The 15,665-nt window shown below is 36.9% G+C and overlaps 1 protein-coding gene across 1 annotated transcript; it reads left to right on the forward strand.

Annotated features, from left to right (window-relative positions):
- The first annotated feature begins 10,505 nt into the window (after window positions 1-10,505).
- LOC111798701 (transcription factor IBH1-like 1) lies at window positions 10,506-11,423 on the forward strand. Its single transcript, XM_023682006.2, has one exon. The coding sequence runs from the start codon at window positions 10,541-10,543 to the stop codon at window positions 11,210-11,212; it is 672 nt and encodes a 223-aa protein (XP_023537774.2). The 5' UTR covers window positions 10,506-10,540; the 3' UTR covers window positions 11,213-11,423.
- Window positions 11,424-15,665: the final 4,242 nt, after the last annotated feature.

Here is a 15,665-nt window from a genome sequence, read left to right on the forward strand (position 1 = left end):
TATTTTTATAAGTGCATGATTTTGAGTATGCTTCAAGTTCATCCCCTCCTTTATCACTCAACTAATATACAATTATTTCTTGTTTGTCCCTTGTGGTTCCCTTTATATTACTTTCACTCAATCAACAGCTGGTGAATGCCATTCTTTATTGCAAGTTTTGCTTTACTTTTGGGTACATATTTGAGATTCATATTGTGTAAAAAGATAGTTCAAGCTAAAAAAAAAACTCAATTTTAGTAATTCAATCTTTGTCGATCTCTATATCAACTAATATAGTTACCATAATGGGTTCTGTTCTTTTAAGGTCGGTGAGATTCATCATGTTGATCATTCGTCTTGTGATATAGTCAACAGAAGTGATTTAGAACTGTTCTGATCTTTCAGTTGTTCTACACTTTCTCTTTCGAATTGTTCCGATCTATCAATTATTCTACACTTTTATAGAATATTTTCCTTTCATAATGAAAATTTGACTACTAAATCTTTTCAAATACTAAAATTCTTGCGTGTTTGATAGAATCAATAATGTGTTCTTTTAAAGATAACTTTGAAAAAGTGTATATGGTTTGAGAAGATTCCCCTTTGATGCACAAAGTTCGCTTATCATATTCTAAAAGTAGCTAGATAGGTTGTGAAGTGATTGAAGTGAACTTTTAGGTCATACCCTAATGCTTGTAAACAAGGAGAGCCGTCTTTGATTGATCAACCTGCATAATGACAACTAGTCTCCTATAACGAAGGCTTAAAACGGTGAGATTCCACATCGGTTGGATTAGGGAACGAAACATCTTTTTATAAGGGTGTAGAACCTTCTCCCTAGTAGATGTGTCTTAAAACCCTTGAAGGGAATCTCGAAAGGAAAAGCCCAAAGAGGACATTATTTGCTAGCGGTGGGCTTGGGCTGATACAAAAGTAACCTACAAGTTCGATGATCAATGTGTAACTACCGTTTTTTTAAAGCTTGTAATCAATTTCATGAATGGAAAAGGAATGAGAGACTAAAGAAGGAGAAGATATTCTCTTAGTTCTTATTTGTAAATTCGCACGAACAATCTATCTCGAAAAACTAGAAAAATTTGTTTATAAATGCAAAAAATGCAAAAAATGCCAAAAAGAAATCCTAATTTACTTTGCAACCTATTACAAGGTTAGATCTAATCTAAGAAACATAATTTCTAATAAAAGACGACTTAAAATAACATTGGGGCGATGGACATGGAGTGTCACGATCGTACTCTTGCGATAATGAGACAATGATTGTGAGATACTTGTTCTAACCTAGTGAACAAGTCAACCACGAGAAATTCAAGCTTTACAGACAATGTCAGTGTATGCTTGAGCCTCGAGTCACGTTTGAAAGAAATGTTTTAGAAAATGTGAGCGAGGAATTACGTTGAAAACAATGTTATAAGCTAAAAGCGATTAGGCAACAACAATGACTTTGATAGCATATAACTTGGGTAGGAAGAAGTAATAACTAATCATATCTCCTGTAGTACATTTTGGGGCATTTTAGCCCTAACGGGTGTAGACATGATTTTGGTGAACAGCCATACATCCCGTATTGACACAACATGAAATAGTAAAAGTCTATCTAAGATGAAAGCATGTAAAAGAGGTTTGGAATAGGTATGCAACCATGAACAACACGTCCTAAACAAGCATGATCGTGGCACTGAGTTTAAGCCTTCGAACTACAAGAATCTAAGGTGGGTAAATGTTCAAAAGCCTTGGTCATGACTACCTATCTCGTTGTCTCTTGAATTTGTTTCCAATTTGGCCTATGGAGTTGCTCATGTTGGCTAAAAATGTTATAGTTGTAATGATGATCATGGGTTTGAAAGGTTGGGTCAAAGCTTTCTTGTAGCTTTTTGCCTTGAGTCTCGTGTTTGTCTTTTGAATGATGGCGGTGGTGGCATGAATCATATCATCCTCTAGAAGAAAAGGATTTGACATTGAATCAAGTGTTTACCCTCGACAAAATGAGGGCTAATGAAGGGAATTAGCATTGTAAAACTCAAATTTGGGGCCATACTTATCTCTCAAAACTTACATGATGGCACAAGTTTACCATATTAAAGGATCATGGTTCTAATCAAAGCAGGATTTACCATCCTTGTATGATGGCACAAATTTACATGTAGTCTTTTGGGTACTCTTTCTAACATGGAAGAAAATGGTTAGGTCTGCTATATGAAAATATCATCGCTAGTCCAATAGAGTCAAACCCAATAATTGTACGAGTCTATTGTCTACATATTTTAGGAAAATGATTTAGGTATTTTAGGAATCAAGATACCGAAGTATTTTAGAATTTTTTTTAGGTATTTTAGGAATAGATTGTCTAGTGTTTACTATAAATACTCATCCACTCTATTAAAGTTTTCATCCCGAGCAGTTCTCAAATAGAATAAAGTATGGTAGTATTCTACTGAGTATTTTGTAATCTCTTCTTAATTGGTCTTAATAAAGAGTGTGAGTGTTTCTCACAAAGAGTTGTGTTCAACATGCTAGGATCTTCGCTCACACAACGAGTAAGCTTAGTAAGCTTTCCAAATAAGGATCCTCGTTGACTTTGAATTATGACATCATTTTAGCCATAACTCTTTCATCAAGCTTTCCAAGGAAATTCCAGAAATTTGGTTGCTTACTGGCTTTTGTGCTTGAGCATAACCTGTTGATTTTGCTGTCCAAAGTCAGGTAGGTAATTTATCCTTCGTTGAGCTTGAGGGGATTGAGAATTACTTCCTCAACCGTAGATTATAGGTGTTATTACACTGTTTACTTTGATTTTCAATGTAAATACTAAAGCAGGATTGATAGGGAAGAACTCGAATATGTGTCCTTCCCCAAGATAAATACAGGTAACTGATGAAACATGATTCACTAGTTCTATTGTTGACATATTTTTCAAGATATCTTCTTTTCAATGTGGGCACTAAGGGTGACAAAACATATGAGATTCCACATGGATCGGAGAGGAGAATGAGTGACAGTAAGGACGCTGGAACTCGAAGGGGGTGGATTGTAAGATCCCATATCGATTGGAGAGGGGAATCAAACATTCTTATACGGGTGTGAAAACCTCTCCTGAGTAGACGCGTTTTAAAACCTTGAGGGGAAACCCAGAAGGGAAAACACAAAGAGGACAGTATCTGCTAACAGTGAGCTTGCGCGTTACAAATGGTATCAGAGCCAGACACCGGGCGGTGTGCCAGTGAGGATGCTGAGCTCTAAAGGGGGTGGACACAATGTGTTGTGCCAACGAGGATGCTGAGTGATATGGAATCACTACAAAGTAAGTAAGATTCAAATTATTTTGTTGATCGAATATCTCAAGGCAAGAACACTTATTTGAGATTCGAATCACTCCACAAGCAAGATCGATTATATCTAGCTTGAATGATTCTAAACATGCAATCTAAATTTAGCCCTAATGATAAAGAATCACTCAAAGGGAAAGTAAAATTCAGATTACGTTGTTGATCAAATATCTCAAGGCAAGAATATTTGTTTGAGATTCGAATCACTCTACAAGCAAGATTGATCATGTCGAGCTTGAATGATTCTACATGCAACGTAAACTATATAAAATTGCAAAGAAACTTAGCCATTGCCTAAAGGAAAGCACAAATGCTTCTTTTACTACATTTTTCAAATCTATCTTACCAAGATAACATACATGGCATTATATAGCTTCAAAATGAACTCTTAACCTTCCATGAGGCTTTCTAAGAGTTGTAACTTTCATACTTTATAACTATAATTAACCACTATTTATACTTTATAACCATAATTAGCCACTATGCAAATAAGCCTTAAAATACATTAAAGAAACACCAACTAAATTACTCTAAATTATGATTCACCCAAGATATAAAACAATGAAGCTTCATTCTTCCTCAAAATGGCATGAATTGAAATATCTTTTGATAATTTTAATAACATTTTTTTCACATCTTCATTGAAGTACATTGTATGATTGATTTCTCTTGATTCATATTACTGAGCCTCGAAGGGAGTGGATTGTGAGATCCTACATCGATTGGAGAGGAGAATGAGTGCCAGCAAGGACGCTAGGCCTCGAAAGAGGGTGGATTGTGAGATCTTACATCGGTTGGAGAGGAGAACGAAACATTTTTTTTATAAGAGTGTGGAAACCTCTCCCCAGATGACGTGTTTTAAAAACCATGAGAGGAAGCTGAAAGGGAAAGCTAAAAAAGGACAATATTTGCTAGCGGTGGACTTGGGCTATTACAAATGGTATCAGAGCTAGACACCAGGCCATGTGCTAACAAGGAGGCTGAGACCCGAAGGAGGGTGGGCACGAGGCGGTGTGCCAGCGAAGACGCTGGGCCTCGAAGGGGGGTAGATTGGGGGCTCCCACATCGATTGAAAAAGGGAACGAGTGCTAGCGAGGACGCTGGGCCCTGAAGGGGATTGTGAGATCCCACGTTGGTTGGGGAGGAGAATGAAGCATTCTTTATAAAGGTGTGGAAACCTCTCCTTAAATGACGCGTTTTAAAAAGCATAAGAGGAAGCCTGAAAGAAAAAGCTCAAAGAGGACAATATCTGCTAGCGGTGGGCTTGGGCTATTACAGATCACCTCAAACGTGTTGCTGCATACGAGGTAAAAAGGGTGGTGGTAGATCCCTTGTATTGTTTCTACCCCTTTGTTCCATTTTTCCCTATGGAATGTTCTCTCAATTTCAGTGTCTAAATCAAATTCCAGATTAGAAAGTTCATTCATGCACATCTACCAGTACCTGAAAGTAAACCAGAGCCGCTAATTCAGAGCTTAATTAGGCTCTAGTTCACTAAAAGAAGTTCAAGTACACATTCAAACTAATCCTTAGTAATGACGTCAAAAACTTGTTTCCTTTTTGTTGTATAACTAAAGATTCTTGCACAATCAAGTAGCAAGTGAAAATCATTTTAATATCATCTCCACAGGAACTAGTACAAGAACTAATACTAACCTTAAGCTTAGTTGCTTGTGAATTCAGAAGAGTAACAGAGTAAAATTTGATTTAAACTTGCTGTATAACATAATGGCAAGAACAAGGTAAATAAACCACATGAACTGCTCAGACAAACAATGTAAATGAGACTTCAAAAGAGGAATATAAAATAGACTCAGATTAGAAATTATCTGTATTTTTCTGAACATAAAATGTTGAGGGGCAAGAACTTTGCCCTCTCAATCGACACAACAATATAACAGAGTATCTATGGCATAATTCCCATTAAACTATACCCATTTTAAGTTGCTCAAAACTAGATCGAAAAGTGTAACAGCTCAAGTCCACCGCTATCCTCTTTGAACTTTCTCTTTTAGATTTCCCCTTAAGGTTTTAAAACGTGTCTATTAAGAAGAGGTTTCCACACCCTTATAAGGAATGTTTTGTTCTCCTCTCCAACCGATGTGAGATCTCACAATCCACTCCTCTTGGGAGCCCGGCGTCCTCGCTGGCACACCGTCTGGTGTCTGGCTCTGATAACATTTGTAATAGTCCAAGCCCATTACAAGCAGATATTGTCCTTTTAGGGCTTTCCCTCAAGATTTTTAAAACGCGTATGTTAGGGAGAGGTCTTAACCAATCCAAGCACTAAATCTCTTTTACCTATCTCCCCTTAAATCGAGAAACCTGTAGATACAAACTAATTTAGTAAGAGAATCTGATATACTACACATGATACCTTAGCCACATTATCAAATTCACAAATTGCTTTTTCAAGATTGGATTTCCAGACATGTTGTCCTGCTATTTTAGCTGCCAGTCTAGTTCATCCTTGCTGCTAATTTCATCACTCTTTTGCACATGCCTATCGCTCAACTAACGGCCCTCAAACTCCTAATCCCCCACACAACCAATACTCAAAATTTCGATCTCATTATACAATCCACCCTCCACAATGGTATGATATTGTCCACTTTGAGCAATAGTGCTCATGGTTTTGCTTTGGGCTTCCTAAAAAGGCCTCACTCCCAACAATCCTCAACAATCCTCCCTTTGAACAAAGTACATTGTAGAGCCTCCTCTGAGGTCTATGTACCCTTCGAACAGCCTCTCCTTAATCAAGGCTTGGCTCTTTTTCTAGAGCCCTCGAACAAAGTACACTCTTTGTTCGACACATTAGTCACTTTTGACTACACCTTCCAGGCTCACAATTCTTTGTTCGACATTTGAAGATTTTATTGACATTATTAAGTTAAGGGCATGACTCTGATACTATGTTAGGAATCACGACTCTCCACAATGTTATGATATTCTCCACTTTGAGCATAAGCTCTCCCAGTTTTGCTTTTGGACTTCACTAAAAAGCCTCATCCCAATGGAGATGTATTCGTTTCTTATAAATCTGTGTTAAGAGACTCCCTCCCGACAATCCAACACGGAACGAATGACCCGAAAAAGCGATGAATGAAAGTAAAAAAGAGAAGAGAAAGGAACCTGAAACGATCAATTTCTGATGAAGAAGAGGACGGATACGGTGTGGCTGGCGGCAGAGAGTGAATGTCCAATGGTGGATAGCGGCGTTGATTGGCATAACCCGACTTCGGTGGATAGCGGCATCGTCGAGGCTGGCGGCAGAGAGTGAATGCCGAATGGTGTGATGGTGATTGACGGCGCTTTGGGGATGAAAATGAATGAAAGTTGAGAAATTGAGAGAGGCAAGAAGAAGCTTAAGACTGGAAGGGAAGAAGAACAAATGAAATGGGGGTGGAGACTATTATTGTTGTTTTAGGTAAATTAATAAAAATACCTTTGCTCCCGGTCGGGTTCTTGACAACCCGAACCCCGACTCAACCTTAAACTTAAAAAAAAAAGTCTAAAAAGTATCATCTCCAATGCCCGAGGCCGGGTTCTTGACAGCAGTAGTGCTATTAATACCAGATTTTATAGTCGAGCTAATCAATAATTCTACGGAATGTCAAGGGTAAATTGAGACCTCCCAGTGGTGAACTAGTCGTGTTGGTGTCGAAGGTTTAGCCCAGTCCAGTGGATCACGCAATTGAATCATGAAGCGTTGATCCTCTACTCGGGATAAGGGTTGAAGATGAAATTTTTGTTTGCAAGCTAGAAGCGAGCAATGCTTCTATAGTGGCTTGTTGCTCTACGAGGGAGGTTACCTGCATTCTTCTTCATGGTAAAGACGGTCAGAAGAAAGAGAGAATACTTCACATGTAGAGTTCAAAAGAGTAGAGTACCCTCATGTCACTTGCCGGGATAAGATTAGACCTTTAACATGTTCACGAAGACCTTCGATTTACGAGAGAAAAAGGTTGGATCCAAACATAATTGTTGGTAAAAAATAAACTTTCAAAATGATTTAAAAAATATTTAGTATATTTTTCATTCAATTCTTTATTCATAAATACTTCTAATTTTAAATAACGTTTAGAAGGTAACAATTAGAAACTGAAACAAACTTAAACAACTCATCCGAAGCAATATCTTAGCAAAGATTTCTAAGATAAAATGACAAAGACTTAATATAAACTTTCAACGTTGAGTATCACGACGTAAATATCGGAGCTATCACGTGCACCTGCATTTTATTATATTTATAAAACAAAAATAAATACAAACATGATCTATAAAGTTAACACTACATATAAGCTAAATCTTCTTTAAAAAAAAATATTAACAACTACTTGACCAACTCCCATTAGGGTATAATAATCAAAATAATTATTTCATGTCACCTAATGAGCAATAAAGTTACCAAAGGAAGAGAGTTACCAAAATCTCATAACTCTAAAATTAAGTGTGCTTTGCTTAAAGTAATCATATGTTGGGTGATTCAAGAGAATTTTTCTATAAAATACGTGAGTGAAGACAAAACATGTTGAAAGGACTCGTGTTGATTTGTGAGAGTAGTTTTCACGTTTAGAAGTGAGGAGTAAGTAATGTGATCATGTCGCAGGAGATATAAGGAAATATGAGGATTGTTAAGTCCTTAAACTATAAGAACCAAATTATATTATTCGAACCGAGTTATGATAAGCTAACACTGCGAGATCCCACATTGGTTAGAGAGAGGAACGAAACATTCCTCATAAGTGTATGGAAACCTCTTTCTAGTAGACGCGTCTTAAAATCGTGAGGTTAACGACGATACGTAACGACCAAAGCAGACAATCTCTGTTAGCGGTGGGCTTGGGCATTTACAAACGGTATCAGAACTAAGTTATTGTGAGATCCTACACGGTTAAAGAGGGGAACAAAGCATTCTTTATGACTGTGTGAAAACCTCTCTCTAGCAGACGCGTTTTAAAATCGTGAGGCTGACGACCAAACGAGCCAAAGCGGACAATCTTTGTTAGCGGTAGGTTTGAGCATTTACAAACGGTATTAGAACCAAGTTATTATGAAATCCCACATCGATTAAAGAGGGGAACAAAACATTCTTTATAACGGTGTGAAAACCTCTCTCTAACAGACACGTTTTAAAATCGTGAGGCTGACGGTAATATGTAACGAGCCAAAGTTGACAATCTCTATTAGCGGTGGGCTTGGGCATTTACAAACGGTATCAGAGCCAAGTTATTGTGAGATCCCACATCGGTTAAAGAGGGGGAACGAAGAATTCTTTATAATTGTGTGAAAACCTCTCCCTAGCATACGTGTTTTAAAATCGTGAGCCTAACGGCCAAACGAGCCAAAATGGACAATCTCTGTTAGCGGAAGGTTTGAGCATTTACAAACGGTATCAGAACCAAGTTATTGTGAGATCCGACCTCGGTTAAAGAGGAGAACAAAGCATTCTTTATAACGGTGTAAAAACCTCTCCATAGCCGACGCGTTTTAAAATCGTGAGGCTGACGGCCATACATAACGATCCAAAACAGACAATCTCTGCTAGTAGTAGGCTTGAGCTGTTACAAACACGATCAACACACTTACAAAACACGAACATTTATTCCACCCTACTCTGGTCAAATAACTATGCAATAGTGTGGCTTCGGCTTCTTAATTTCCCTCAATAATCTTGCACAATCCTTGCTTTTCACATGCAATTATGAATGGTTGAAAAGATCACCAAAAGCTTTCAAGGAATAGTCTACTTTTTATGAACATGAATCAACAAAATATGGCAGATGGATTTATTGTTTATGTGCATCCAAGTCAAGAGCACTGATTCCAAAGTTCCATATCTATTCCACCCTACTTAAATAATTCATTTGAAACTTCAAAAAGGGTGGAATGGGGATGAATGATTGGATATATTTGTGTTTGAAACTTATGTTTAACAATACTATTCATATATTGATTGTGTTAAAAGTTAGGTGATCTAAATTCTTCGTCACCTAGTCCAAAAATGTCAATATAATTTTTAAAACCAAACCTTCATAGGTGTTTTTAGTGGTTGTAGGCTAGTGTGTTTGATTGATTTATAATGATAAGTTTAAACGTTGCATTCAATCGTCGTTCTCTTTCTTTCTTTCTTCTTATCCTTTTCACATAGCTACCCATTTTCGTTACAATTCATTGAATCGCTCTCACTGTTATTATAATAGTCCAAACCCACCGCTAGTCGATATTGTCTGCTTTGACTTGTTACGTATCGCTGTCAGCATCATGGTTTTAAAACGTGTCTGTTAAGGAAAAATTTCCACACCCTTATAAGAAATGCTTCGTTCCCTCTCCAACCGATGTGGAATCTCACAATCCACCCGCTTTAGGGACCTAGCATCCTCGCTGGCACACCACTCAATGTCTAGCTTTGATACCATTTGTAACAACCAAAACCCACTACTAGCAGATATTGTCAACTTTGACCTGTTACATATCTCCGTCAGTCTCACAACTTTAAAGCGTGTCTGTCAGGGAAAAGTTTCCACACCCTTATAAGAAATGTTTCGTTTCCCTCTCCAACTGATGTGGAATCTCACAATCCACCTCCTTTAGGGACCCAGTGTACTCGTTGGTACAATGCTCAGTTTCCGGCTCTAACACCATTTGTAACAACTCAAACTCACCACTAGCAGATATTGTTCACTTTCGCCCATTACATATCGTCGTCAGCCTCAGAGTTTTAAAATGCGTTTGTTAGGGAAATGTTTTCACACCCATATAAGTAATGCTTTGTTCCCCTCTCCAACTGATGTGGCATCTTACAATCCACCCCGTTTAGGGACCCAGTGACCTCGTTGGCACACCGCTCAGTGTTCGGCTCTAATACTATTCGTAACAACCCAAACTCACAGCTAGCAGATATTGTCTGCTTTTGGCCTGTTACGCATCGTTGTCAACCTCGCAGTTTTAAAATACGTCTATTACAGAAAGTTTTTCACACCCTTATAATGAATGTTTCGTTCCCTTATCCAACTGATGTGGGATCTCACAATTACGGACTTTGTTTGCGTCCGATTGCATTATCATAACGTTAGGTTTGCATTGCATAAAGGGGCAACCATTTATTTTTATTCCATTTACTATAAATCTAAATAGTGTAGCCACATTTCTTTCCAATGGTCTCTAGGGTTGATTTGGGAGTGGTGGGCCTTCTCCTCCATGTGCTTCCATGTGCTATGTCTTTCTCTCATAACCCCACCATCCTTTCTTCTCTAACACACATAAAATCCCCTTTCAGCTCATCCCTTCAATCTCTCAATCCTTCCCTCTTTCTCTCTCTTTCTCTCTCTCTCTCTTCTAACCCTACCTCTCTTCTAAACCCTAAATTCCTCTTAAAAATCCAATCTTTCCTTTACTTTCTTCCTTTCCTCAACAAAATGCCCAACCCCATCAACCTCAAACAAATTTTCATCAAGAAATGGATCATGGGTCTAAACCCCATCACCTTCTCAAACACAAACATGAACTTCTTAGAGAGAAAAAACGCCATAAAAGCGGCCTCCGACTTGGCCATGGCTACAACGAGGAACGGAGCGACTCGTTGGAGTCGAGCCATCATTGCCAAATCCATACAAGCTCCACCTGAGGCCAAGCTTCGAAGGAAGACGATGCTACGTAAGATCGGTCGAAAAGTGGCTAGGAGGCACACGCACACGTCGAGGTCGAGGTCCGTAGCGAGATCAGTTGCTAAGAGATTGGTTCATAAAAGGACCAAACTTCTAAGGAGTTTGGTTCCTGGGGGAGAGTTTATGAAGGATGAAGCTTTGTTGATTGATGAAGCCCTAGATTACATATCATTTCTTCGAGTTCAAGTTGATGGAATGCGGTTTCTTGCTAATTGCAAATGAGAATTTCAAATTCACAAGTCTTCAATATTGTACAGGTGAAAAAAGTATACCTTTAAGTGAATTTAAAGTTTATTTTTTTCTTTGTTATATTATATATATGTTTTCCAATTTTAATATTGATGTTTTGCAATGATTAAGTACCAAAAGACAAGAAGAAAGATCCATTTTGTAAATGTGTCCAAAGCTTCTAAAGTTGATTATTTGGTTTCAATTTGACTTAATGTCTTTCTTTGTTAGCTTTTACTACTCATAATAGGGTTTGTGTCATGTGTGGATAGCTAATTTGAGGAATGAATATACTAAACTAGGAGGTCTTTCCAATCAGTTGAGCCATGTTTATGAAATATATCTAATCAACGTAATCAAAACATCGACTTTGTTTCAGAATAAGTGAGAATCAACTTGATAATTATTTTGTTTTAAGTTCGAGTTTCGTGATTAAAACTAAGTTCTGGAATGAGAAATTCGATCTTCTAATATCTTCACACAAGGACTGTAATAGCTCAAATCCACCGCTAACATATATTGTCGGCTTTGACCTGTTACGTATTGTCGTCAGCCTCACGGTTTTAAAACGTGTTTACTAGGGAGAGGTTTTCACACCCTTATGAGGAATGTTTCGTTCCCTTCTCCAACTGACGTGGGATCTCACAATAATATATATCTTAATCAATAGAATTATTCCTAACTTGTAAAAACAAAATTTACTATTAAAATTTAGTTAAATCTATCCAAATGTAATCAAAGTACAAATTAGTTATACGAAAAATTTCCAACTAACTCTGACTCTTCAAAATCCAAAAATCAAAAGTTATATAAAACAGATTAAACACCCTCATAACAAATACTTCGTTTCCCTTTTCAATTGTTACCTCTTCAACGGATGTGGGATTTTATAGTCTACTATTTTGGGGGCCTAGCATCCTTGTTGACACACCATTTGGTGTCGACTCTGATACTATTTGTAATAGTCCAAGCTCATCACTAACAAATATTATCTGCTTTGGCCCGTTACGTATCGTTGTCAGCCTCACAGTTTTAAAAGCATGGAGAAATTTCCACATATGAATATTTCGTTCTTCTCTCCAACTGACGTGGGATATCACACAAATAGATTATACCTAACGAGTGATATGAAAAAGAGATTTAACCGAATGGAAGCGAACATGGAGGTTGATTGAGTACTAGACGAAAGCACTTTTGGGGAAACAAAATGGACAATTTAATTACAAAGAAATGTAAGATATGTCTGGCTAAAGATGAAAGCACATGGGTTGGTTTTTACATATAAAAATATAATCGAAGGCCATGCAATATTATGTGTGTGTGTAGAGAAAAGTTGGTGATAACGATGACAGGGCCAAGCTGCTGCACACCCGTGTGCATGACTATGATGAGGACAACGACAAGGTTAATGAGCCCAAATTTAATGCTACCAATGGCCACTAGTGATATCGAATAGACTCAAGAACAATCCCTCATTAATATCACTTCCAATCATATATACATATGCACATGCCTACCCTTTTCTTTCTTTATTTCTTTCCCCTCCTTACTTCCAATGAACCTAGCTTAAAACAGGCTTCATCAACACAAATCTATAGCACTTTAATGAAAATGAATGTGATTTGTCCAATTTTGTAGTTTATATATATGAACTCAATTACATACGTGATGTCCCACATCGGTTGGAGAGGAGAATGAAACACCCTGTAATAAGAATGTGGAAACCACTCCCTATCGTATGTGTTTTAAAGCCTTGAGGCGAATCCCGAAAGGGAAAGCCCATAAAGGACAATATTTGATAGCGGTGGACTTGAGCTGTTACAAATGGTATCAGAGCCAAACACTGGGCGATTTGCCAGCGAGGAGGTTGTTCTCCGAAGGGGGTAGACACGATGTGGTGTACCAGTAAAGACGCTGGGTCCCGAAGGAGGGTGAATTTGGTGGGGGTCTCATATCGATTGGAGAAAGGAACGAGTGTCAGCGCCAGCGAGGACGCTGGCCCTAAAGGGGTGGATTGTGATGTCCCACATGGGTTGGAGAGGAGAATAAAACACCCTTTATGAGAGTGTAGAAACCTCTCCATATGAGACACGTTTTAAACCTTGAGGGGAAGTCAAACAAAAATATTATCTAAAACTAACTAATATAATAAAATTGTTGAAAGTGATTGTGAGAGTCAAATAAAAATATTATTTATTTATATGAAATTTTTATAGCATTCTAACATTATCAGTTATCTAGCTCCGAGACATCTTAAACAAAACTTCTAATTTAGCGATAAGGAGGAGAGATGTTTATAGAGTGGGGCGGGAATGGGGAAGCCTTCCCCATCCCTATCCTCGCCATCTATTTCATTTCTCTTTTTCCGCAAAATTTTTCATTTATTTTTCGGAGATCAGGAGTAATTTTTTTTCGTTTATCATTTTTTTTATTTAAAAAAGAGCTATTTTAAAGTATTCATTTTAATAAATCAATATATTTCATAATCAAACATATTTTTAATGTTTTATTGTATAATTTTAAAAATTTAAATTTTAATATTACAATATAGTTTTTTAACCATTAAAAAAAAATATGTAGCATAGTTTTAGTATAAATATTACAATTATAGTCTCAAAATTAATTAATATATATATATATATATATATATATATATATATATATATATATTAATGTGTTGACAATATATTTATATTAAGTAAGGTTGGGACGACGACGGAATGAAGAATATAATCTGGTCCCTAATCCCATTTATCTAGCGGGTAAAAAATGTTCCCCACTCCCTCTCTCATTCCCCATCTAAACCAGGAATCTCTCCTCCGTTCCAGGTGAGTTCCCGCAAGTAAAATGGACATCTCTAATTAAAAATAATTCAACTATATGTCTTGTTTCCAAATATACAATCAAATTTTGTGCACGTATATGAAAGAAGTCAAATTAAGAACGTTTTAGTTTTAAATTAAAGAAATTGAAGAAGCTTGAAGAACAAGCTTTTGCAAGCTAAACATGAACCCTAAAATTATAGATCTTCCCAATAATTATTCCCAATTAATGAAAAAACACTTCAAGACCAACCATATTTTTAGTTGCTTAATTATATTAGGTATTTAACTATTCGATTTTTTTTACTTAATTTAAGGTCGCTATTCTATACACATCATAAACATGCATGCGAAAATACTTCATTTAAACTTTTATAAAACATAATTTTCAGCTTAAAACACAGCCATGGACTTACGTGTATTGGAAATGATTCTAAAACGACATAACAAAAGGCTAAATAAAATAAGTAAACGTTTAAATTAAAAATATCTTATTCTAGCCTAAGATTAAGAAAATAAATGCGACTACTCTATGCATGTGTCATGGTCTCGAGTTGCGATGTCGTCGTCAGCTGTACAGGAATGTCTTGCCTTAACCTGAAATAAAGGTCAGGCACGTGCTTGAGTATTTTAAGAAATACTTGGTAAGTAACCCCACTATTGGGGTTAAATGCAAGAACATGCAACAGTGGAGTCACTTGCTTAATTGGGCAGCTTGTTTATGATGTGTATACAGTAGCGACCTTAAATTAAATAGAAAATTTTGGGTTATTACATAATATAACTCAACCCATTAAGAAATATAATATCAAAAGTTTTGAAAATTTTATAATTTTTGAAGAAGATAAAAAAAACGAAAAAAAAAAAAAAAGTATGTTATTGTTGCCAAAATCTGAATAGAACAACCTTCACCTGGTAGCAACAATAGATTTGTTTGATGGAGAGACGTTGCATCTAAAAGAGAAAAAAGTTGTAGACTCGTGCGATGTTTGGTCACACCTAAAGGCGAGAGTGGCATAAGGGTCGGTATGAAGGAGCTCTGATGTTATTTGGTCGGTAAGAAGACCAATGCTAGACAGAACTGAATAAGTATGGCGGAGGTCAACGAAATTTCTCTCTGATTGAATAGGGGTCTTTGTTACGGCTGAATAGGGGAGGACTAGGTAGACCTTGCCTGAACTCGAATTGGCGGGCAAAGAAGTTAGGGTGTCATGGGAATAGACAGAAGTACCACATTCGTTTAAGGTTGAACAAACTCGACCTTAGCAAATTGATGGTCGGTAGTGTAAGTTGAGGAAGAGCTATTTAGCATTGAGCTACGCTGAATTTGAGGAAATATCCAATTCTTAAGTTACCTAAGAAAATTAGGTTACGAGAACTTTTTTAATTTTTTTTTTCTTCTACGAAATAGATTAACAGTGAACCAAAATAGACCAAATGGAGGTCGAGATCTAGGAGATTAAATTGGTCTTTAGTCAAATTTCTTCTCCTCTTTTACCTTGTACCTAGTGACTCGATCATTCTATATCAGACGTATCTACTGGTTCAATTATTTATTATTTTATTAAAATTTAAAATTTTGTTAGAATATTAATTTATTACATGTTACTAGGCAAATGCCTTCA

Source organism: Cucurbita pepo, chromosome 7, assembly GCF_057944985.1.
Source record: "Cucurbita pepo subsp. pepo isolate OVF chromosome 7, ASM5794498v1, whole genome shotgun sequence".
In the NCBI taxonomy this organism is placed as follows: domain Eukaryota; kingdom Viridiplantae; phylum Streptophyta; class Magnoliopsida; order Cucurbitales; family Cucurbitaceae; genus Cucurbita; species Cucurbita pepo.

Bases quoted from the DNA above. Each gene is read 5' to 3' on its own strand.
- LOC111798701 (XM_023682006.2), top strand. From the start codon at position 10,541: ATGTCTTTCTCTCATAACCCCACCATCCTTTCTTCTCTAACACACATA.